Genomic DNA, 23,900 nt, shown 5'->3' on the forward strand with positions numbered 1-23,900 from the left:
AAAAAAACACACACACACAAACTCTTCACCAATCTAAAAATATAAACTTGTGTTGATCGAATTAAGTAAGTACAATTTAATCAATTTTTAACTTTCACTAAACCGATATTAGTTTTAAACGGAAAATTAAAACGGCATTATTTTGCTAAATAAAGAAAATAAAAATTTTACCGTAAAAATACTGAAATTACAGGTCAAAAAGAACATGGACATTTCAAAAGTTGTGGCTGAGACATGAACATGAACATTTCATTTCACTAGTAAGCCCACGGACCGGCTCATGAAACTGTTGGATTTAAGAGGACGGAGTGGATATTAATATATGGAGGGCGTCCTAACGGGCCGGCTCATTGCGATTCAAATAAAAACTATACCATGAGATGAGTTATAAACACGAACCATCCCGTTTGACATCAAAATATTGTAAACTAGTGGTTCGTCCGCGCGGTGTTATATACATTTGTTAGACGTTATTTTTGATATCAATTTTGGTTTCAAAAAAGTTAGCTAAATTTTATGTGAAATCATTATTTCTAAGTGCACTTTGCATGTCTAAGATGTCATTACAATTTTTTTTTTTTGAGAAACAGATGTCATTACATTAAGTTACCAAGTTTTTGGGGTTGTTTGACTTGCATTGTATAATACTTGGAATTCACTGGTTCATGTTTGATTATTGTTTTCATTGCGGAGCTGTGATATATGTTTTATTTATGTTTTCTTAATTTTCATGGACATGGATGTATGGTGATATGTTATTTTTGGGTTGTTGTATTTTGCTGGGTTAGTTAATTAGTTAGGCAACATAATCGAACATCTCTTACTTAACATAATAACATCAGTTGTCCCATATGTTTGCAATATAGTTGGGATGGCATGCTAATTTTTCTTTTGTATCCCTATAATATGTTAAGTAACATCATTTTATTATTTTTCGGTACAGAAAATGGGATATATGTATTGGAAAAATTCCTTTATGATTGCATTCATGGTTTCAGGATGAATTAAAAGCATACATTAGTTATGTTTTCTATGTAGTGGTTGATTGCTTCAAATTTAAATGCCTAATAACACTGTAGTTTTTATCCTATTGGATTTATTTTTATTTTTCACATTTTTTCAGAAAGGGTTTGTGCTTGCCAAGTGAACGTCGATTGGTCAGAGGAAGCTGTTGTCTAATTAATTGATAATAGTGTTTCTTTTATTAGACGTGCTTCATTTCAAGTGTATTTCTGACTCAAGATTCGTTATTTTTTTAAAAAATATTGTTTTATGTATTTTCTCTTTGAAGACCACTTAGCCTCACAATTTCAGTCTGTAATTTGGTACATAGTTAACTAACACTATTCCTTAGGATACAAAGCTGACGAAAATTAGTTTATTTGAAATTAGTAAAAGCAAAAGTGTTGAAATAGGTATGTGAGATGTTGCAGGGAAATGGTAGCAATGTTGTGTTCAGATTGAAGCCCAGAACTTCCGCATATGCTTCTAGTAGCACGTCCTGCAATAGTTCTCAAGGTCATTGTTGTGACAACTACTTCTGGCTTGTTATTCCTTAAATTTGCTCTGTACATTTGCTCCCTCACTATGATGATGTCTCGGAGCAACTTTTTGTTTTGACTCTGGCGGGTTTCAAATCGGGCAAAGGAAACCCTCTACGCCCACCGCTCCGGAACCGGCTTCCATCAACATACAAACTCGGCAAGCTCTTGTTCTTGAAAAGTTCAGTTGAAACATACACAATTGCTTTGTCTTTAGCCCAGTTATTTAGCGCCTGACTTCTCTAAGACTTGTGTTCTGCTGAAGACCTATCGGAGCTTCTTCACCTGCGTGGGGCCTGTAATGTCTTGATAAATCACGATTGTGATCATCTCAAATGCTGCAGGTACTATGCAGGAGCAGAAATGTCAATCTGATAAATCATTAGAGTGTTGATATCAGGCAAGAGCTCAACAACCTTTGAGAAGCTGTCTCCTTTCTGATCTCCACTCACATGTTAACCTCCATTTCTCTGTTCATACAAAAAAGGAGCAGATATTAATGGCGGGGCCGTAAGGGGACAGGAGGCGGATACAGATAATATTTTTTTTAATATATAACTCAAACAGCTCTCAGTGTCTTACACAAGTCTACATATTTCTTCTATTTTCTCTCAACGTATAGTGTCGCAGAACCTGTACCAGATTTTTGCTTGCAAAGTGACTAAAAAGAGCCATTACACCAGCTTGATTAAAGCTTATAGCAAGAAAAGGTGAAAGGTGGAATCTGGAGAAAAGGAAAAAAAAAACATATTATGTAACATATTATCTACAACATTTTATATTTCTTATTCTTACGTGGAATAGAGCATAATATCAGACTTAGGATGGATTAGCTGCAACAAAAAAAAATGAACATCTTCTAAGGTAATGCATATGAATCGAAAGAAGCTTTAATTTAAATAAAATCTCTAATCCAGAATTCAAATTACATAAAAGGTTAGTTTTGATGACCATATACCTCAGTGATTTTGTAGTGTATAGTTGTGACCTATAGCTCTTGGTGTGTTGCAAATATGTGATTTACATAAAATGACCAAAAACACAACTCCTTGATCTCCTCCTGCCAAATATGGTCTTGTGTATCTGCCTTATGTGAAATTTTATATTCATGGGATTATGTGAGTGTATAAACATTTCAGTAGATAGTAAACATTAAACACATAAACATGAAAGGTTCTAGTTATTCTCACATGATCAAGCGTTGTTGAATTGGGTATGAATTCCTTGAGCTACATTTTTCCTGATTGTAGCAAGTGAGAAACCTACATCAAAAGCATAACTGGTGAACACTTAGACTTGATAAGCATATCAAATTCTTCATAAAACTTAGCAAAGTAACATACCAACTAGGGTCTGGTCTGTATGAAACTCTCAACTTAGAGTTTGAGCAATGTTAATATTATTTATTCTCAATGTAACGAATCTCATTCCGTCTCTATAATATCATTTTCGTCTTTGTCCTATCAAAGTGTCACGCCAAAACAAAAGATATGATCCACTATATTAAAAGATGAAAGCTTACAAAAATCAAAACCCGTAAGAAACATACTGGTTTCAGACATTTCTGGAGTCCTCCATTTCTTGTGCTTATCTTAACATACAGTAGTTAGAACTCTTCTCACTAACATCTACGCAAAAATACAAAATCTTGAGAAACTGAAAAGAAGAAGAAATCTATAATAATGAGAAATACCCATATAAGGTTTATAGTCGTTGTTTTGTCTTTCTTGGACTTTCCTAGAAGAAATTGTCAAAAGTCATGAGAAGCACGACCGGACTTCAGATCGGAGAGGACACTGTTACTGCAATCTCTGTTTGTAAGGACGAAGTATAATGAAACTTGCAGATGAAAAATAGGAGATAGATAGTAACTCTTGACTCTTAATTTGTGTAAAAATATAGATAAATGAAGATTTACCTGCTCATCCAAAAAAAGCATGTCGTCTCAGCGGTGTTGGAACAGCCGACTCTCAAGTTAGCAAGTAGCGGAAGCGGCCATTGGTGGAATCAAAGCTTGATGAAGTTTTTTACTTTGAGATTTCGTTGAACTGTGCGTAGAGATCCCTTCTCTTGATCAATTAGATAAGAACCAATTTATAGGGAAGAGCTTGAATCAGTTACGTTTGATAATAATGATGATGTTTAATTCGGGATGAGTAGTGGGTGAGACGTAAATGATGAGATTAAAGGGAATCCGATTCAAGGAGAAAAAGGAGGACGTTACGTAGCTGAAGCTGGTTTCTGAGATTTTAGAAAACGCAGAGCGAAGGAGGAGAAAGAGAACCAGATGGCAAAAAATAGATTTCAAAAGAAGATGGGCCAAACCCTAAAAGAAGATGGGCTAACTTCAAATGTTGACAGAATAGCCCACGGAAACAAACCATAAAAGCTTCGCGGAAAATATTAAAAAAAGTGACATCTGTCGGCAAAAGCCCTCCTTCCATGCTGACGTGGACGTACGAAGAGAGAGTCAAGCCAACTTTATTGTATAAATTGATTTCATCTGTGTTTTCATTGATTCATTAATTTAACCTTACTGAAAACATTTACATTTATATGAAACCGAACCGTATCTTTAGTATAGTTTTGATAGACTCACTGTCTTTATATCTGAGAGAAACTGAATCCTAATTAATAGATAACCGAAAAACTGATTAATACCTAAATTTATTTGAAATTAAAGTTATTGACTTATTTCAGTTCCATAGAACCTCGAAATGTTCCAGTTGACCTGTCACCGCTCTCAATACTCTCAAAAAATTTATATGAAAACCGAACCGTATTTTTAGTATAGTTTTCATACTCATTGTCTTTATATCTAAGAGAAACTGAATCCTAATTAATAGATAACCGAAAAACTAACTAATACCTAAATTTATTTGAAAATCAAAGTTACTGACTTATTTTAGTTCCATAGAGCCTCGAAATGTTCCAGTTGACCTGTCCACGCTCTCAATACTCTCAAAACATTTATATGAAAACCGAACCGTATCTCTAGTATAGTTTTGATAGACTCACTGTCTTTATATCTAAGAGAAACTGAATCCTAATTAAACCGAGTTCCACTTGACCTGTCACCGCTCTCAATACTCGCCCCCCCCCCCCCCCCCCCCCCCCCCCCCCCCCCTAAGTAAGCTAGACGCCGGAAGCTTACTCGCTAAAAGAGAAACCAGAGTCAATACTAAATAGTTTGAAACGATAAATCAGGAGACTTGATTTCATAAAGCTTTTACAAAAGAAAAAAAAGTAGATTTGTGGAGACATATAATTATTTCAAACAATTTTATTAGCCTCACTAGTCCGGTCAATTTAGTAAGGCACTACGAAGGTTAGTAAATACAAATCGAGATCTTTCTTTCTTCTAGTAAACCGTGCGAAGACGCAGCTTTCTTCATATCTCCGTACATACTAATTAATAATTATAGCCTCCAGTGTTAAATCCATTATAACTATAATCCCATGATCCACAGAACGGAGCATCAATTCCGCAGCCGTTAAACTTCTCAGAAACGTTAGCAGCTGTTCTCTGTTCCGAGAAACCACCAAAATGGTGTGGATCATGGTCGTCTAGACTCCACAAGCTGCCCCACAAGTTACCTTCATCCATCATGGAGTGGTCGCTTGAGGTTGCTGCAACAACTTGAGGCATATGAAATTGGTCACTGAAGACACCAGTCTGGTAAGAGAAAGTGTTTTGCTCGTTGTCGAGATTCATGTGGTCTTCAGACACAAAGTGAGACGATTGATTCTGCTGATGAGGTTGCTGTTGTGGTTGTGGTTTCAGATCTAGCTGTTTCCGGGATCTTTTGACTTTTTCTTGCTTCGAAAAAGATTTTTCTTTCTTCTTGTAATGGGTTCTCCAATAGTTCTTGATTTCATTATCTGTTCGTCCTGGTAAATATCTTGCGATTGTTGACCACCTATATATAATTTTTCGAAAACTATTTGTAAATGCATGCCCATGAAGTGTTTGCATCCGTACAGAAGTGAGTGTATGTATAAATATACTAATACAACTACAAATGTACGATAATAAAGGGGATCAAACAACGCATTAATGAATCATGCATACTACAGTAAAATAAATCATAGTATTCTATATCACTCATGTTGTTAGATAACTAGTATGTACTACTAGCTATAAAAGTTTGCCTTTAGCATCTCGATTTAATTAGCATTTTCAAAGAAGAAAGGAGCTTACTTGTTACCCCAAAGGGAATGAAGTTCTAGGATGATTCCTTCTTCTTGAGGAGTGATTTGTCCTCTCTTAAGCCCTGGCCTTAAGTAGTTCACCCACCTTAGTCTACAGCTTTTGCCACTTCTATTCAACCCTAATTTACAATTCCATGACAAACAAAAGTATTAAAAAGAGCACTAAGAATGCGTTTGACAAAACATGAATATGTCCAATTTAATACAACTTGATGATCTTTATCTATATTATAGATATAGTATATGAATGTTTCATATTTTAACAGCATCTCGACCAACATGTTCGAATAAAAAAAGTGCTATATCTAAAATGTCCCAAACTAATCGAAGTCAACTCCATAAAACAAGGAATCATAAGATCATCTTTTGATTTCGAGAAAAATAAACCCTAAAGCTTATTCCACCACCATGACATTGTCTTATTGCTAACCATGAAAAGTATGAGACTGCTTATACATTAAAACGACAAAAGAAACATCAAGCATATATTATCAAGAGCTTCATTAAGTCAACTATACCCCATTAATATGATCTCCCACTTGTCTTTTATTTATGGTCATAAGAGCTTTTGATATAGCAACAATGAAGATTATATGAGTAACATGTACATAAAAAGCAAATATATATGTAACCATGGTAAATCAAAATAGTTTACCTGCACACTTAGCACCGAGCTCCATCTTCCTTCCCCATTCGAAGTAACATACTCAACAAGAAGTTTGTCTTCTTCAGGTGTCCATGGTCCCTTTCTACATCCTTGTTGTTGCTGTGTGTTGTTGATAAAGATCATGGTTTCGGTGATGGACTTGATCAACTCCCCAGTCAAGCATATCTCTTGAATTCTCAGACTCTTTCACACACAACAATACTACAACTTATGTGTATATTTGTGCACGTAAGAGGGCGCTTAATCTGCTATACTATGTTGATGGTTGTGGTTGAACATGTGTGTATATATATATATGCGCTTAAGAACAGTCACTTCTTACATTTTATGGGAGTTTATTCTATATATTTTATTTTCATTTACTTTAGTTTAAGACCCTATAGTTAATCATGTAGCATATGTGAATGTATGGTCTATCATTAGCCTTCTTAATTATATAAATTTTAACTTGAGTTCCTCAATCACGAAAACAATCTTTGTAAACCTCTATTCTTCGAACAAGTGTTGACACATAATGAGAACCAGCTCACTATTTTTCTTACCCAATTAAGATTTTACAAGTACCCTATTACCAAATCCATACATAGATCCGTACTATATATATATTTATTCGTCATCACTAAAAAGTATTCTTTTTTTTTGAAAAAGTTAAGTTAACGGAATGCTCTCGCTAAAAAAAAGTATTCTTGAACAACAATGTTTTGTCTTTGGACACTTAAAAGACATCATCATAGAAGCATAACTTTCTTCAGGATTCAGTTCTTGGGGAAATATATATTAGAAAATACTAGTGGGTTGTCTTTATTTCTGGAAAATAACTTCTGAGCCAGTAAAACCTCAACACCTGCTAGATAAAATAATGAAAAGACATGCTTTAAGAGTAATTCTTGATTAGTTTATTAATAAATTAGAAAATATGCTCGAAATAATGGGCATAATGAAGTGTATACTAATTCGGGCAATAGGAAAATCAGAAAATTCCCTTCAGACAATAAAGTATCGATGACTCACCTTGTATCCATGTGGCCTTTCGGCCATACATATCAACATTTATGGTAATGCTAGGGTTTTCTTGAATTGGTTAAACCAATATAACACTTAATTTTTATATATATTTTTGAAGATTGCAACTTCCCTTGAATCCTTGATCGCAAAACTTAAAGATGGTTTCATAAAAAGTTAAATTATCAGAATTCTAGATTTTAATTATTGTATGATCTTAGTTGTGGTTTTAGATTTCATTTGATAAATTATGATTAGAATAATTTTCATTTTTTCATGCAGCTTTCGTTTTTCAAAGTAGAATTTAGGCCGATGGTGTTCGATAAGCATCAAAGACAAATCTTTGATGACGTAAGAAACTAGGATCATTTGGTCGAAAAAAAAAAAAGAAACTAGGATCATTTTTGCTATAAACAATATTTATAAAGCTATTCTGACAAGGACTGTACACGTATGGACACAAAAAAAGGCAACAAGTATGGACAATAATAATTAATCACTCCAATTTACGTGCATATATATGTTTCGAATGGAAAAAATGGATAAACCGGTGTAATCTAGAAGATCTAGCGTATCAAGTGTCAAAAAGCAAAGATGTCTAGGACATGATCCAACTCGAAAAAGTTTTTGAACTATATCTCTTGAAAACAAATACTTCTATATATAGTTAAAAGAAAATAATTAAAATTCGTTTTAAGATTAAAAAGCTTCTAGAAAATTATCATGTATTGGTACATAGTTATGGACCCCATCATATATATATATATATATATATATATATATATAATTTTTTTTACTTAGATTGCTTATTACTACTAATAACACTATCAATTTTCAAAGAGAAAATAATTTATTCGGCTACCAATAGCAACTTGTTCTTTTATATTTATTTTTTTTCTTTTAATGGTATATGATAAAGATTTGGTTGAGAAAATAATCTTTTAGGCGCTTCAACTTCAATCGGTATGTTTTTTTTTTGTGAAAAAACTACCGTGATGTATTTTCTTTTTTTATCAAACCTTTTTTTTTTGTATGTTAGCTATATATCAAACCTTTTTAACTTAGTGATGTCGTGCTGAACTAATTCTGCATCACCGAACCTTTATTAAAGCCCGGACCTGGACTAGCCTAGCTAGTTTTTGATCTTGGAATTTAGGGTATGATTGCTTTTTCTGCTACCATCCGTAAATGCAGTTTTTGCGGTTAGTAGTGGTTGTTAGAGTTTTTACAACAATTACAAAACAACGCTACAAACCGCTTTACTTACTCCGTTCCTAACCTCTGAAAATTAAAAATTGGTTTCAGCTACCGTTTGCGGTTGCGGATGATTGCGGGAGAATAATTTTTCATTTTTTTGGTAAAAGTTATATAATATAAATAAATAATTTTAAATAAGTTTTAAAAATTGAGATGATATAAATACTAATATATATATAAGTTTAATACTATGATTTTATAATATAGTTTTATATTTATTATAATAATATGATTTATAAATAGAATTTTTATATTTATAATTTATTATTGGGTTTTAAAATAATCATGAGTCTGTAAATTTCTTGCTGTCAAAAAATAAAATAATAATAATAATAATCATTTTGTAATTATTTTTTTTGTCCATTAAATATTTTTTTATTAATTAATTTTTGCATTTGTGGGTAAACCAATCAAAAATGATCCACAGACGCAATAATTTCTAAATGTTTTGTCAGTCATAAAAATACTTAATAACACTTGAAAACGCAACTATCTGCTTCCGCAACTCCCGCATCCACAACCTCAACCGCTGCGTATCAGACCCTTAATCTATATATGGTTTTTTTGTGCTATGCATCGATGATAAAATGTTATTTGATGTTTTAATATTAAATAAAGTAGAAAATTTCATTTCATGATTAAAATTTATCAGTGTGTTTAAATCGAATTTAGGTTCGGTTTATTGTTATTTTCTTTTATTTTCAGAATTTTTTGTTTGTAAAACAGTAGTTATTAAAATAAAACATAGTCTACTATAGATAATATGTTATGGATATTCTTTGTAAATGCTTATTTTTGATTGATCAATAAATTTGAAATTTCATTAAAAAAAATAGTCTACTATAGATAACATGTTATGGATATGCTAATATTGTGTTAAACGTAATATAAGTACCTATGTTTTGGATTATACATATATCTCATTTTAATATATTAAGTTAAACGTAGCAAAGTTGGCGTTGATACTTTGCATGTTTTTTGTCTATCAGAAATATTATTTATTATCAAACATAATCTTATACTAGATTTTGATCGCACGGGTGTTCTATTTAGTTTTTATATTGTTTATTTTTTAATATGATTTAATATATGTTTTTTTTTTAAATTACCAATATTAAGTATTTGTTTAATATGGATCTGAACATACTAATTTTATAGCAGATTTGATCAAACTAATTTAGTATTATCTTAAACAATAATTATTGTCTCATATAGCTTTGAATGTTGTTTTGTTTTTTATTATATCATTATTAACTTTGTTTTGTATTGAATGTATTTTTTTAGGAAAGAGAAATGATAGTGATACAATAAGTATTTAATATTTTTTTGTTTCAATGTTAATTTATATCATATTTGAAAAGATTACCAATCCTGGAGAATAAGTATAATGTAAAATTCTGTTTTTAAATAAATCCTACCAAATACTATAAGTGATTGTCAATGTTACATTATATTTTAAAATAATTACCAATAAAGTAATTTATAGTATTTGGTATGATTTATTTGAAAAAAGAATATTACATTATTTTCGAAGAAAATATTTTACTTTAATAAGTGATTGTGGACTTTTTAGGAATCTTTTGGTAAGATGATTAATGTTCATTTATTTTCAAATAATCTATATATATAAAAATATGTTCGCCTCACTCCTGTTGCGCCACGTCATAAAGTCGGTTCCTGACAGGCCGACACGTGTCCGGGTTGGATGATACTCACCGTTTCACTTAATCACAATTATTAATGGGCTTTTCTCTTTTTGTTAATAAATATTTCAGATCAGTGTTTTAGGCTTAACATAATTGGGTTTCTGGGCTCTAGGGTAACACATGAGGGGGTCCTACATGAGATGACTTCTTCTCCAAAAAATAATGTCGACGAACGAAAGACAGATCTGCTGTGTTTTAACAACTCCGGTTCAAATCTACGGCCAATGAAGATTTGCTGCACCGACCACGCTGAATTCCGATCAAGGGCAGTTGGAAGGCTCCGATCAAGGTCAGTTGGAAGGCGTCGTATTTGGCTGTTCGATTCCACTTCTTCTACCCTTGGTTGAATTTTGGAACTGTTATGAAAGTCGGTTGGATTCATGCATCCTCATTGACTATCACATTAAATCATTCAATGAACCCTCTCATTAAAACATTTTAACTCAAATATAACTAATCTTAACATAAATAATCCTTCAACACCCTAAAATTCTCAAAACCATAAACATTATTATATACTTATCTTAACAAAATTTTACAAAACACACATACAAATGGAATATACAATTACATCACAAAAAAAAAAGCATGAATTACTTTAGGAATGACTTCAAAGTCATATTCGCAAAAAAAAAAACCTTAAATAAGTTAATTTAATTAAGAATATTATAAAACAAAACATTTGAATTAAAATAAATATTAAAAATATAATGTTATTTATCAGAGAATAGTGAAATTTACTGTCATTATAATTCAAAACAAAAAAAATAATTATAATGATCTCATAAGTCTTTCATTATTTTTTCGTTTATAATATTTTTTAATCTATCATAATTTTAAATTACTTCATAAATTATTATAAAATCACTTTTATTATAACTTCCCGTCCGTAGGGCGGGCCGGCCCTAGTTACTAATAAATTGATTTTCAATATTGGTAATGTTAGCCATATTGGGGGTTTATATTTGAAAAAAAAAATTAATTACTAATTGAAACAAATCCAACACGTGTGTTAGCTATTAGAGTCTCGTAATGGATTGTATTTAAATTAACCAAACACATTTAATGTAGAAAACAAATAATCATTCAAATCAGTGGCATCCCCTTGTAAATATTATGAAAAGATAAGGGTTAAGTATTAAATGTACTTCTATTTTAATAGATTAATATATGTATTTTTTTTAGGAAATAGAAATGATAGTGACACAATAAGTTTTTGATATTTTTTTGTTTTAATGTTAATTTATATCATATTTGAAAAGATTATCAATCCTGGAGAATAAGTATAATGTAACATTCTGTTCTTAAATAAATCCTACCAAATACTATAAGTGATTGTCAATGTTACATTATATTTTAAAATAATTACCAGTAAAGTAATTTATAGTATTTGGTATGATTTATTTGAAAAAAAGAATATTACATTATTTTCGAAGAAAAATATTTTACTTTAATAAGTGATTGTCGACTTTTTAGGAATCTTTTGGTAAGATAATTAATGTTCATTTATTTTCAAATAATTACTAATAAATTGATTTTCAATATTGGTAACGTTAGCCATATTGGGGGTTTATATTTGAAAAATAAAATTAATTACTAATTGAAACAAATCCAACATGTATCTTAGCTATTAGAGTCTCGTAATGGATTGTATTTAAATTAACCAAACACCTTTAATATAGGAAACAAATAATCATTCAAATCAGTGGCATCCCCTTGTAAATATTATGAAAATATAAGGGTTAAATATTAAATGTACTTCTGTTTTAATAGATTATATATAGGTTAGTTGTTTTTCATGTTTCAACACTCTCTAGATGTTTGTTTTATGGTTTCAGTTCAACTATATTCAATATTATTTTTACCATTGTAATATATATATTAACTAGGAATTTGATAAACGAAATACAACCTTTCAAGATTAAGACGTATAAGCTTTTGAAGAAAAAAATATTATCAGTATTCTTTGAGTTTATATTAACAAGTAAAATTTTCATTTATGTTTAAATGCTAAATCATCGAGCAAAAATACGTAAAATGCCGGGAAATATTTAGAGCTAGCGGTATTGGTATAATCAAGAACAGCATACACCACAAAATTATGAATGTTATAGTTATAGATTAAGAAGCCTCAAATCATTTTTGTGACATCATAAGATTGAAGAGTTGGTCGACACCTCATACATTTAAATAAGAAGATGTTTTGATCATTTTCCCCCACATGAAGGAGAAGGACCACAACATAACTAAATGCAGTAATTTATAAAACAAACGAAAAGTATATATTTTACTAAAATAAACTAATAGAAATTATGGTGAATGAGGTGTACGACCCATCTAAAGAAGTTTGAAATTTTGTTGCTAACGTGTGACGTCTAAGAGAAATATTTATTAATTATTGGGTCTAATGTCTCAATTATTAAAGTATAAGAACGATTAAACAAAGTTGAAAACAAGAGAATGTACACATATACAGTTAGATTAGTGTGAAGTTGTGAATAATTTAGGCGTGAAGACTCACGGGTATTCTATTTGACTGCAAATCTTTGTAGGATGACGTGTCTTCGACCCTTCATTTATGTTATTAATGTTTTGTAGATCATTTGGTTGTGTTTTTTCTATTAATAATTATGTATCTGTTGACAAAAAAAAATTATGTATATCTAGTCCAGTTACTTATTTCAATTAAAAACAAGAATTTATCAAACGAAAGTTATTTTTCATTTCCATTTATAGCCTTCATGTACTATTCTATACAATGTGTATGAGTCATCATCATAACTCGTAGCATCGTGAAGTAGTGCTTATAAAATCAATATGTACCAGCTGATTCTAAGTGCCATATACCGTGAACTAGTTACGTACATATACACTAGAATCACAAGTGGGCAGAGCCAGTCCTGGTATTTCTAAGACTAGAAGCAAACAGAAAAATGGCCACTTTTTGAAAAATAAAATATAAAGAAATGTGAGTTACAAAATCCTCGAACCTTATATAAAGAAACACAGGTGGAGCTTATAATCTTGATATTATAACAATAGGCCTATGGAAAATTTTGAAGAATTTTTGGCCAAAAATATGTAATAAATGAAGCTCGTGCTAGTAGGTACATAGAATCAATTGTAAGAAGTCGGCGTCCGATGAAAATTTAGCGTGCATGTGTGATATATTGTATATTTACATTTTTTTAACTCCCTATTTTTACATGTTTTGATCATTTAAATTAGGAATCATACATTTTACTCTCCTTTTTGCATTGCATAAGTTTTTATCAGGTCTTGGAGTTTCCATTGGAGTTCTCAGAGGTACTCGGAAGCATTTGGAATCAAAAAGGGAGTGGAAAGTGTTGTTTGAGCAAGCAGAGCACCAGAGCGGGTTAAGGGAGCGACCTACGACACTCGCTCCAGGTGAAACGAAGACAGCGCGACCTCTTGCACCGGGGTGAAGCACCCGCTCCGAGCCCAACCTCTTGTCGACAACTTTCACTATGTGGAGCGACCTGGTGGAGCGACGTCCCGTGCTCGCGCGCAGTTTGAAGACGAGAAGCAAGCATATCAGAGCGACGTACCACAGCGAGGTGATTAATCCGCTCCAGATGTAGAGCGACCTGGGGGAGCGACGTCACGTGCCCGCGCGCGATTTGGAGACGTGAAGCAAAATACGTGGAGATAAAGTTGAGATTGATGAACAAAAGATTGTCATGAGAAAGAAAAGCCCTAGGGACCTAGAATAGAAAGATAAGAAATCTCTTGATTGTATTATTTGAGACTTTCCCCCTCTAAAAAAATATATAAAAAAAAAAAATTCAATAAGATAGTGGGGAAGGGATAATAAAAAGTGTTAGAGCTTAGAAAAGTGAAAAGTGAATAAGAGGTCCTTAGTGGTTGAGTCTTAGGAAAAGAATGTTGTTCATTGGGTGAGTGATGTGAGTGTTTTTCATTTTGGGCTATGGGATGAATGAAGATGGTGTAGAATTTGTAATCACTTAGGAATGAAGTAGAATGATGAGAATGAATCTATGTATGCATGAGTTGCTTCTAATCTTAGGTAAATTTTGCATAATGATCAAGCTCTTTGTTTTGAGTGATAACCACCTTTAAATGAAAACATTTGAACCCCTCTCTTCATTCATATTAGATCATTGCTTACCTAGCCGAATGATTGAGATCATGTGCCCATTTGTGAGAATTCACCTTGTGTGTGTGTGAATCAATGTGAGAGCTGGTTGAAGGAACTTGTTGGTGATGAGTATTACAACTTGAGTAGAGGCAAAAGAGTATGGATAGACCTAGAGAAGCTAGAGTATAATAAGGAAGATGTTCATGCTATTTGCTATGTTTCTTTAGGATGTTAAGTTGAGTGCTATGAAGTGTTACTTTTGGCTATGAGTTCCCATCTTCAAACTTCTCTCCTTTATGAGTTCTTACAAAGTCACTTGAGGACAAGTAAAGAACAAGTTTGGAGGAGTTGATATCTTGCATATTTACATTGTTTTAACTCTCTATTCTTGCATGTTTTGATCATTTAGATTAGGGATCATGCATTTTAGTCTCCTTTTTGCATTGCATAAGTCTTTATCAGGTCTTGGAGTTTCCATTGGAGTTCTTAGAGGTACTTGGAAGCATTTGGGATCAAAAGGGAGTGGAAAGTGTTGTTTGAGCGAGCAGAGCACCAGAGCGGGTTACGGGAGCGACCTACGACACTCGCTCCAGGTGAAACGAAGACAGCGCGACCTCTTCACCGGGGTGAAGCACCCGCTCCGAGCCAAAACCTCTTGTCGACAACTTTCACTATGTGGAGCGACCTGGTGGAGCGACGTTCCGTGCCCGCGCGCAGTTTGATGACGAGAAGCAAGCATATCAGAGCGACGTACCACAGCGAGGTGATTAACCCGCTCCAGATGTAGAGCGACCTGTGGGAGCGACGTCACGTGCCCGCGCGCGATTTGGAGACGTGAAGGAAAATACGTGGAGCGACCCAGTGTACCCGCGCCGACCTAGGGTGATTAAGGGTGATTAGAGAAGATCTAGGGTGTTTAGTGTTAGATCTACTTGTTTCCATGCTTGTTGAGGGTTCTCAATGCTATATTAGTCTTGATCATACTAAAATAGATCTCTAGGCATTTCCTACCCACAAGGTGTATGATGAAATGCCTTAACCAGCTCTTCAATGCTTTTAGCTTGCTTTACCTAAGAGATTAGTTGTTAAAGGAGTTAAGATTGCTATTAGACTTGTTATCCATGTTTGCTTTAGTAACATTCAACCTAAGAGATTAGATGCTTGAGTTGCTTTACCAAAAGAACATTCATCTAGAGATAGAGCTTGTTTAGCTTAGTGTCTAGGCATAAGGAAAGTGTTTGATTGATAGCTTGCCACCCTTAGATTGGATCTACATCATCCAAGATCAATGCCTAGCAACATGAGTCATCTTGCTTCATATTGAGAAAGAAAGATCATTACTTTATTGCATTATCTTATTAGTTCTTAGTTCATACAATCTTTAAAACCGGATTGCACTTAGCTTAAGCATGAACTTGCATTCCCTTTGCTGTAGAATCACCTAGGATTGGTTCGACAATCTTTTATACTACAACATTTGATTAGGAGCCTTGAAAACTCCTATCATCAATGTGATAGAGTTTAGATCTACGAAACTCAGAGAATAAGAACTCCTTGGTATTAAGAATCAATGAAATTGAATTACACTTTGATGTATGAACTAAACAAATACTCTCATGACGAATACAAACTCAGATCATCGATCTCATAACGATCTAGAGCTTAAGACTCATAGCGTCTATGAACTTACAACAATCAAAGCATAAAAGAAATGATTCATGAACAATCTTTATTTAAACGACTTCAGCTTTTCTTAGCTCCCTCGCAACCTCTAACGGCAAAGCCTCCCTCCGAGATAAAAGGTTCACTTTACTCTTTTGATTTAAAACCTTCCGCGCCAACACTTCTAGCCACGTCATCCCTACTATGTTTCTCAACTTTTCCTTTGTTCTTCCTCACAAACACCTTGTGGCACCTATCGATACCTCGCCTATCGAAACCAAGCTTGCCCTCAAGCTTGTAATAAGGAAAACGCTCTTCAAACTCCACTAAAGACATCCATGAATCATCTATCTCTGGTTTCCCTTTCCAGTGAACCAAAAATTCAGTATCACCATCCAATGTAATACGTTTTGCTAACACCTCCTTTGGAATCAAGTCAACAGACGCCTCATCCAAACAAACTGGTGGTAAATGAGTAGCCTAAAAATGCTGGCCCACGACCTTCTTGGTCTGAGATATATGAAAAACCGGATGGATTTTAGAACCTTGTGGTAACTCCAAACGGTAAGCCGCTTTCCCAATACGTTCCAAAATCATGTAAGGTCCATAGAATTTCGCTGCCAACTTTTGACAAAACCTTGTAACGACTGATTGCTGTCTATAAGGTCGCAATTTCAGATAAACCATCTCTCCCACCTGCAGTTCAACATCTTGTTTGTGTTTATCAGCTTGACTTTTCATCACTTCTTGAGCTCGGACCAAACATCTCTTCAACTGAAGCAAAGTAGCATCCCGTTGCTTTAAAGATTCCTCCAAATCAAAATTCTTCGTCGAACCATGTTCATACTTCAGTAACTTTGGAGGGTCCCTACCATACAACACTTTGAAAGGCGTCCCACATAAAGTTATATGATAGGAGGTATTATACCAAATTCTGCCCAACAAAGAAACTGAGACCATGTCCGTGGATGCAATGAAACAAAGCAACGAAGATATGTTTCGAGACAACGATTCAGGACTTCTGATTGTCCATCAGTTTGAGGATGGAAAGATGTAATGTACTTGAGCTTAGTACCTGCTAACTTGAAGCATTCCTTCCACAAATTACTTAAGAACAACCTGTCTCGGTCCGACAAAATACTTTCCGGATAGCTATGAAGACGCACAATTTCAGACACAAACTTCTTGGCTACATCAGCGGAAGTAATTAAAAGGATGTCTAAGAATCAAAAAGTGAGCTGATTTACTCAACCTATCAATCCTTCTATAAAGTCCATATTAATATCCTCCCATACTCGATTTGGAATAGGAAGTGGTTGAAGTAAACCAGCCGGTGACAACGTAGAATGTTTATGTGTTTGACACACATCACATGCAGCTACATAATCTTGAATCCTCTGTTTAATCCCCTTCCAAGTAAATGATCATTGAACTCTATGAATTGTCTTCAAAACACCTGAATGACCACCAATCTTGTTGTCATGACATTCGCTCAAAATTAATGGAATGAACTTCGAATGCTGAGAAATAACCAATCTTTGTTTTGACCATAGTCTTCCATCAATAACTGTAAACTTCGAAGAAGATAATGTCTTATTCTGCAATTGAAGAAGAACTTCTTGAATCTCTTTCTCTTCAGCTATCTCCTTGTACAAATCCTCCCACTGTAATACCATAGGAACTGTCAATGCGAATAACATAGATGCGTTGATCATACTCCTCGACAAGCCATCAGCTACTTTATTTTCATAGCCTGGTTTATAAAATATCTCAAAATCAAAACCCAACAATCTTGTTAGCCACCGTTAATACTCCATGTTGACTTCTTTATGTTCCAAAAGATATTTTATACTCCTTTGATCTGTGTGAACCTGAAATCGTTTTCCCAAGAGATAATGCTTCCATTTTCTCACTGCCATAACCACAACCATTAACTCTTTTTCATAACCTGGTTTCAAACGTTCTCTGTCAGTCAATGCATGACTAGAAAATGTGGTTGGTCTTCTGTCCTACATCAGTACCGCACCCACACCGTAACCTGATGCATATGTCTCCACTACAAATATCTTCTGAAAATCTGGTAAGACCTAAATATGAGCAGATTTCATCGCTTTCTTCAACTCCAGAAACGATTTTAGTGCCTCTGCAGACCAAATGGATTGATCCTTATTCGGTAATGAAGTTAAGGCTCTAGCAATAACACCATAATTCTTCACAAACCGCCTATAATATCATGTTAAACCAAGGAACCCTCGCAACTGTTTAACCAATTTAGAAATTGGCCACCTATCCATTGTTTCTGTCTTGTGAGTATATGTTCCTACTCCTTCTTAAGAAATGCTATGGCTGAGATATTCAACTTGCTTCACTCCAAAAGTGCATTTCTTTTTGTTGGCAAACAACTTATGATCTCGCAAAACTGTTAACACTTGTGCCAAATGTAGTAAATGCAACTCCATCGTTTAGCTATACACCAGTATATCATCAAAGAAAACCAATACAAAGTCTCGCAAGAATGGTGTAAAGATCTTGTTCATAAGAGCTTGAAATGTGGCTGGAGCATTAGTTAAGCCAAACGGCATAACTAAAAATTCGTAATGGCCCTCCACTGTTCTAAAAGCTGCCTTCTCAATGTCTTCCTCCTTCATTCTGATTTGATGATTACCCGACCTCCAATCCAGCTTTGAAAATACAGCTGCTCCATGCAACTCATCAAGTAATTGATGTATGATTGGTATATGATACTTATTTGGTACCGTTGATCTGTTTAAAGCTCTGTAGTCAACTCAAAATTGAAACCCTCCATCTTTCTTCTTAACTAGCAACACATAGTTTGAAAATTGGCTGACGCTTGGACGTATAATGCCAGTTTGTAACATCTCGCTGACCATCTGTTCCATCACCACTTTTCTTGCATGAGGATACCTATACGGATGAACTGAAACCGCAGATACCCCTTGTACAAGAGCCTTTGGAGTTCTTGACCTCTAACAAGAGGTAAGACTTCTGGTATAGCAAAAATATCAACAAACTTCTCCAAGAGCCTTTGGAGTTCTTCAGTAATCTCTGGTACTACAGATGTCACTACCGCAGTAGAGAACTGCACTTCTCTTCTAGTATCACTACCGCAGTAAGTAGGAGACAATGACTTTAGAGAAAACTTGGTGTTATGCAACCCATGATCGCCTAGCAAAGTCACCATTTTCCCCCGATAAACAAATGTGAGTTCCTGCTCTCTCAGTCAACCTCACATCTGCCTAACGTTTCCAGCCATTGCACACCTAAAATGACATCAACACTTCCCAGTTCTAAGGACATAAAATCTGATGTGAAAATTGAATCATTGAGAACAAAGTTACCTGCTAGGCACACTCCAAAAGCTTTCACAGTAACTCCATTCCCTAACAGCACATCTAAGCTACAAGCTGCAGAAACTTTCAAATGTAGCTTTTCTACAACTGATGGTGAAATAAAGTTGTGAGACTCCGCTATCGAGCATGACAATTATCTCCTTTTGATTAATTCTCCCTCTCATTTTAGTTGTCTTTGGAGAAGAAATCCTAAGAAAATAATTATAAGACAAAGTCATCAATTCTTGTTCGTTCTCAGCTAACATTGCTTCGTCTTCTTGATCCAAAACTTCAACTTCCCAACATTGAGCAAAGATAAGATCTGTAACTCTTTATTAGGGAAGACACTTGCGTGAGCTCTTGACCATGGCGCCTTGCATTTGAAATAAACTTTATCTCGTCTCATCGCATCCAATTCAACATCAGAATGTTTCTGCCTCGGCCTCTTATATGCTTGACCCGGTGTAATGTTCTCCTTATTATGTAAGTGATCGCCTTTAGTCTTGTCATTGTTTTTCCACTTCGTCACTGTTCTCACAGATCTCTCGCCTGTGTTATGGCGTTTTTGATTCCTACTCTCTGGCGTAGCTGCCTAACTGACCACCTTGCAAAACATACTTGTCTCCATCCGTAAGACAGCTGAGATATAGTTTTGTAACCCTTGAGGATCCTTCATCCTTATCACCTCCTTCATCTCTGTACCCAACCCATTATAGAATATGCGCTCCAACAAGTGATCAGATAATCCTGGTACTTGAGCTGAAAGTGTTCCAAACTCTAAAACATACTTCGTTACGCTTCATGTTTGTTTAAGAGCAAACAATCTCTTCTCAGGTTCCTCATCAATGGATTCGGAGAATCTGATCATCAGTTGCTGCTTAAAATCCGTCCAACTACGAAATCTTCCCCGACGTCTCACCCAGCCAAACCACTTCTTCAAAGCTCCTTGCAAGCATAATGGAACTAAATCCATCTTTGCCTCATCACTGTATCTTCCCAGAGCATAGAAATATTTGATATCCCCAATCCAATCAGAACCATCACAACACGGCATCTCAACTTTCTTTAACATAGTCTCACGATTTGCTGGATTCAATCACTCAGTTCGATAACCTAGCGGAATACTTCCATGTTGTTCACAAAGAAGGATGTACCTGAGGTGTATCATTCATCAATGTGGACTGTGGAACCGTCTCTTGAAGCGGCATCTTTCCCATCGATTTCATCATCGCTTGTACCGATGAATTCAGCTCCGTCATCGTCGATTGTAGCGAAGCTACCGTCGAATTTGTTGTCGCATTCTCCTTCGTCAATCGACTAACAGTCTTAGCTAAATCGTAGACTTGCGTCTTCCACTCCATCTCCGCATCATCGGAATCGTCAACATACCCTGCTTGTAACGTTGTTGGTTTCAGTGTCATCGTCGTCGCTATGCTCAAACTTTTCACAGCACCACTGATAGAGTTTAAATCTACGAAACTCATAGAATAAGAGCTCCTTGGTATTAAGAATCAATTAAATCAAATTACACTTTGATGTATGAACTAAGCAAGTACTCTCATGACGAATACAAACTCAGATCATCGATCTCATAATGATCGAGAGCTCAAGACTCATAGCGTCTATGAACTTACAACAATCAAAGCATAAAAGAAATGATTCATGAACAATTTTTATTTAAACAACTTCAGCTTCTCTTAGCTCCCTCGCAACCTCTAACGGCAAAGCCTCCCTCCGAAATAAAAGGTTCACTTTACTCTTTTGATTTAAAACCTTCCGCGCCAACACTTCTAGCCATGTCATCCCTACTCTGTTTCTCAACTCTTCCTTTGTTCTTCCTCACAAACACCTTGTGGCACCTATCAGCATGAGAGACATCCGAGCTAATGAGCTGACAAAAGAACCATCTTTTTCCAGAGCTACGTATGATTACAAACTATAATAAGCATTCAATATGCATGCATTTAAATTTTGTAATCTTTTGTTGTTAAGTATTAGTAACAGCATCGTGGATCAATTGAGATTTTCCCAGATGTACCTCAGTCTAGGGAACTCGTAAATCATGTATTGATTTTCTTTCTTTCGATTACTAAATAAGTGAGATTGAGAGCAATCGATGCGCAAGTTAAAGTGTGCACATCACTTAAATATGCATCTGATCAAGAACGTCTCAAGAATTGAATAAATATCTAGGAAAAATATTCTCAAATATACTTGGTTCTAGGCATATGGAGTGAGACATCGATCAATGCTCTCTAGGTTTTATAAATAAATAGAACTTTGAACTCATCACTTGACTCTCTCTCTCTCTCTCTCTCTCTCTCTCTCTCTCTCTCTCTATCTCTCTCTCTCTTTACACGGATATACGGGGTTCACGTTATTTCATAGTGAAAATTGGAGCTTCTGAGAAAGAAGGATCGGACCTAACGAATTAGTGACTGCTCATATACTGTGAAACTTAAGTAGGCTGACTTCATATCGTTAGTTGGGTCATCTTATGTAGTTGACTAACCTGGGTTGTAGGCTTTTTAATAAATATAAATTCTCATGTTGAAATTTCGTCAATAACTATTGTGGGCTATGTTGGGCTTAAACATGTGCATAAAATTACTAGCCAGTTAGATTTACATAATCCTAAATGTTAATCCCCTTAACATTTTCCTTAGATCATCGTATTCTTATAAATAAATGATTACTAATTTCATATGTTCAATAACTGATTAAATAATTATATATCTAGTTGTCATTATCAAAACCTTTCGAGGTCCTAATTTTGTTTTTTGTCAGCAAAGAAATTTCGAAGTCCTAATTATGTATACTTTCTTCATCAACAATGTCTCTGTTATTTTTACCGTTTGTAAATCATAAGTATATTCCTAACATGGGAAAGACCACAAACATTTTTCTAAAATTTGGCCTATTTTGTATATTTTTTTACTAAAGTACCATATATATATAAAATTTTAAAAAGCTGATTTTTTCAAGTTTTTTGGATGGACTGGAAGTTGGTGCTTGGTGTGCTTCTCATCAGGGCCGGCACTTATCGTGTTCCAACTTCCAAGAACAAGTGAGGTTCAGATTTTGAAAACACTAGTTGAACATCAGAAAAATAGTAAAGCAATAATTGTTATTATAATAAAACTGATCATGATTCAGTTATTCAGACAATATTTATGAAATGCAAAAACTTAATTACAAGATTAGAGACTGAGCTCAACATTTTAAAAATATACTCCTTCCGTTTTTTAATATAATTCGTTTTAGAATTATGCACATAGATTAAGAAATCATTAAGTTTTTATATTTTCTAAACAAAAACATCATTAATTATTTACCTAACCATAAATCAACCAATAATAAAATATAAAGTATATTATCATTGGTCGTATGACATTAAGCGTTAATAAATTTTACATAGAAAACTAAAAATGTCATATAATTTAGAACAAAAAAATCTCTCTAAACGACTTATATTAAAAAACAGAGAGAGTATTATTTTCTATATATTCCATTTTTCTCCCTTTCTCTCTCTCTGTACACAGTCCATCTCTTGAGAGGTAAAAATAGGCTAATTAACCCTAACAAAAAGACTTAACTGATTATATATACATAACTTGAATATTAGGTCAAACAAAAGTCAGTAAGGTGAAACCCTAAGATGGTATCCTTTTGGTGCAGAAACTCTGGGAAATACCACTAGTTTCTCTCCTCCTTTCTCCTCCCATCTGCACAAGGAAAATCAAAACATTAAGATCTCAAATCATCAATCACGACAACAACAAACAAATCAGATCTTTGCACATTAAAGAGACATGGATTAATTAAGAACATACTTGTATCTCGTAACAAAGTAGTGAATGAAGCTCGAGACTTCAGAAATTCCTAGTTCCTTTCCAGGGCAATGTCTTGCTCCACCTCCAAAGAGTAAGAAATAGCTCATTGATTCCATTTTTTTTTCCTGCATATTTAAATACCCAAAGAAACCCTCTATGTGAGCCTCAAGTTTCTAAATAACAAAACACAAGAGTACCAAAAAGAAACAGAGTTGCAAATACTAACCATCCATCTCCATGGGTTAAAGATCATTGGATCTTCATACAGAGATGTATCATAATTAATCTCTCTTGTGTAGACGTAAATTCTCCAACCTTTGGGATTAAATACCCTGCAAATATATTTAAATGACACCTATTAAGTACTAATACATATATTTCATCAAGATTGCAAAATTAAAGGTTGATCTTCTCCTCTGTCAAAATAATTGAACTAAAACCATGGGGGGGGGGGGGGGGGGGGGGGGGGGGGGGGGGGGGGGGGTGGGGGTGGGTTGGGGGGTGGTTGGGGGGGTGGGGGGGGGGGTTTGGGGGGGGGGGGGGGGTGGGA

General features: G+C 34.4%; 2 protein-coding genes and 2 long non-coding RNA genes across 5 annotated transcripts; all 4 read right to left on the reverse strand.

Moving 5' to 3' along the window:
* Nucleotides 1–1,812: 1,812 nt before the first annotated feature.
* On the reverse strand, nucleotides 1,813–2,821 carry LOC125600723. 2 transcript variants are annotated; one of them, XR_007333912.1, is made up of 5 exons: nucleotides 2,732–2,821; nucleotides 2,500–2,624; nucleotides 2,337–2,374; nucleotides 2,124–2,265; nucleotides 1,813–2,011 (listed from the first exon to the last, which is right to left on the reverse strand). It is a non-coding gene; the product is annotated as an uncharacterized LOC125600723 (long non-coding RNA). The 2 variants fall into 2 exon arrangements; XR_007333911.1 differs by lacking the exon at nucleotides 2,732–2,821 and having other exon boundaries at nucleotides 2,500–2,731.
* Nucleotides 2,822–2,888: 67 nt separating this feature from the next.
* LOC125600724 lies at nucleotides 2,889–3,751 on the reverse strand. The gene is made up of 4 exons (XR_007333913.1): nucleotides 3,460–3,751; nucleotides 3,235–3,352; nucleotides 3,091–3,169; nucleotides 2,889–3,001 (listed from the first exon to the last, which is right to left on the reverse strand). It is a non-coding gene; the product is annotated as an uncharacterized LOC125600724 (long non-coding RNA).
* Nucleotides 3,752–4,727: 976 nt separating this feature from the next.
* LOC125600725 (MYB-like transcription factor EOBII) lies at nucleotides 4,728–6,543 on the reverse strand. Its single transcript, XM_048773317.1, has 3 exons — nucleotides 6,409–6,543; nucleotides 5,743–5,882; nucleotides 4,728–5,461 (listed from the first exon to the last, which is right to left on the reverse strand). The coding sequence occupies exons 1-3, from the start codon at nucleotides 6,541–6,543 to the stop codon at nucleotides 4,954–4,956; spliced, it is 783 nt and encodes a 260-aa protein (XP_048629274.1). The 3' UTR covers nucleotides 4,728–4,953.
* Nucleotides 6,544–22,871: 16,328 nt separating this feature from the next.
* LOC125600722 (cytochrome P450 85A2-like) lies at nucleotides 22,872–23,748 on the reverse strand. Its single transcript, XM_048773316.1, has 3 exons — nucleotides 23,577–23,748; nucleotides 23,351–23,475; nucleotides 22,872–23,242 (listed from the first exon to the last, which is right to left on the reverse strand). Exons 1-3 carry the CDS (start codon nucleotides 23,601–23,603, stop codon nucleotides 23,155–23,157), a joined length of 240 nt encoding a protein of 79 aa, XP_048629273.1. The 5' UTR covers nucleotides 23,604–23,748; the 3' UTR covers nucleotides 22,872–23,154.
* Nucleotides 23,749–23,900: the final 152 nt, after the last annotated feature.

This window comes from Brassica napus, unplaced genomic scaffold, assembly GCF_020379485.1.
Source record: "Brassica napus cultivar Da-Ae unplaced genomic scaffold, Da-Ae ScsIHWf_2371;HRSCAF=3064, whole genome shotgun sequence".
Lineage (NCBI taxonomy): Eukaryota > Viridiplantae > Streptophyta > Magnoliopsida > Brassicales > Brassicaceae > Brassica > Brassica napus.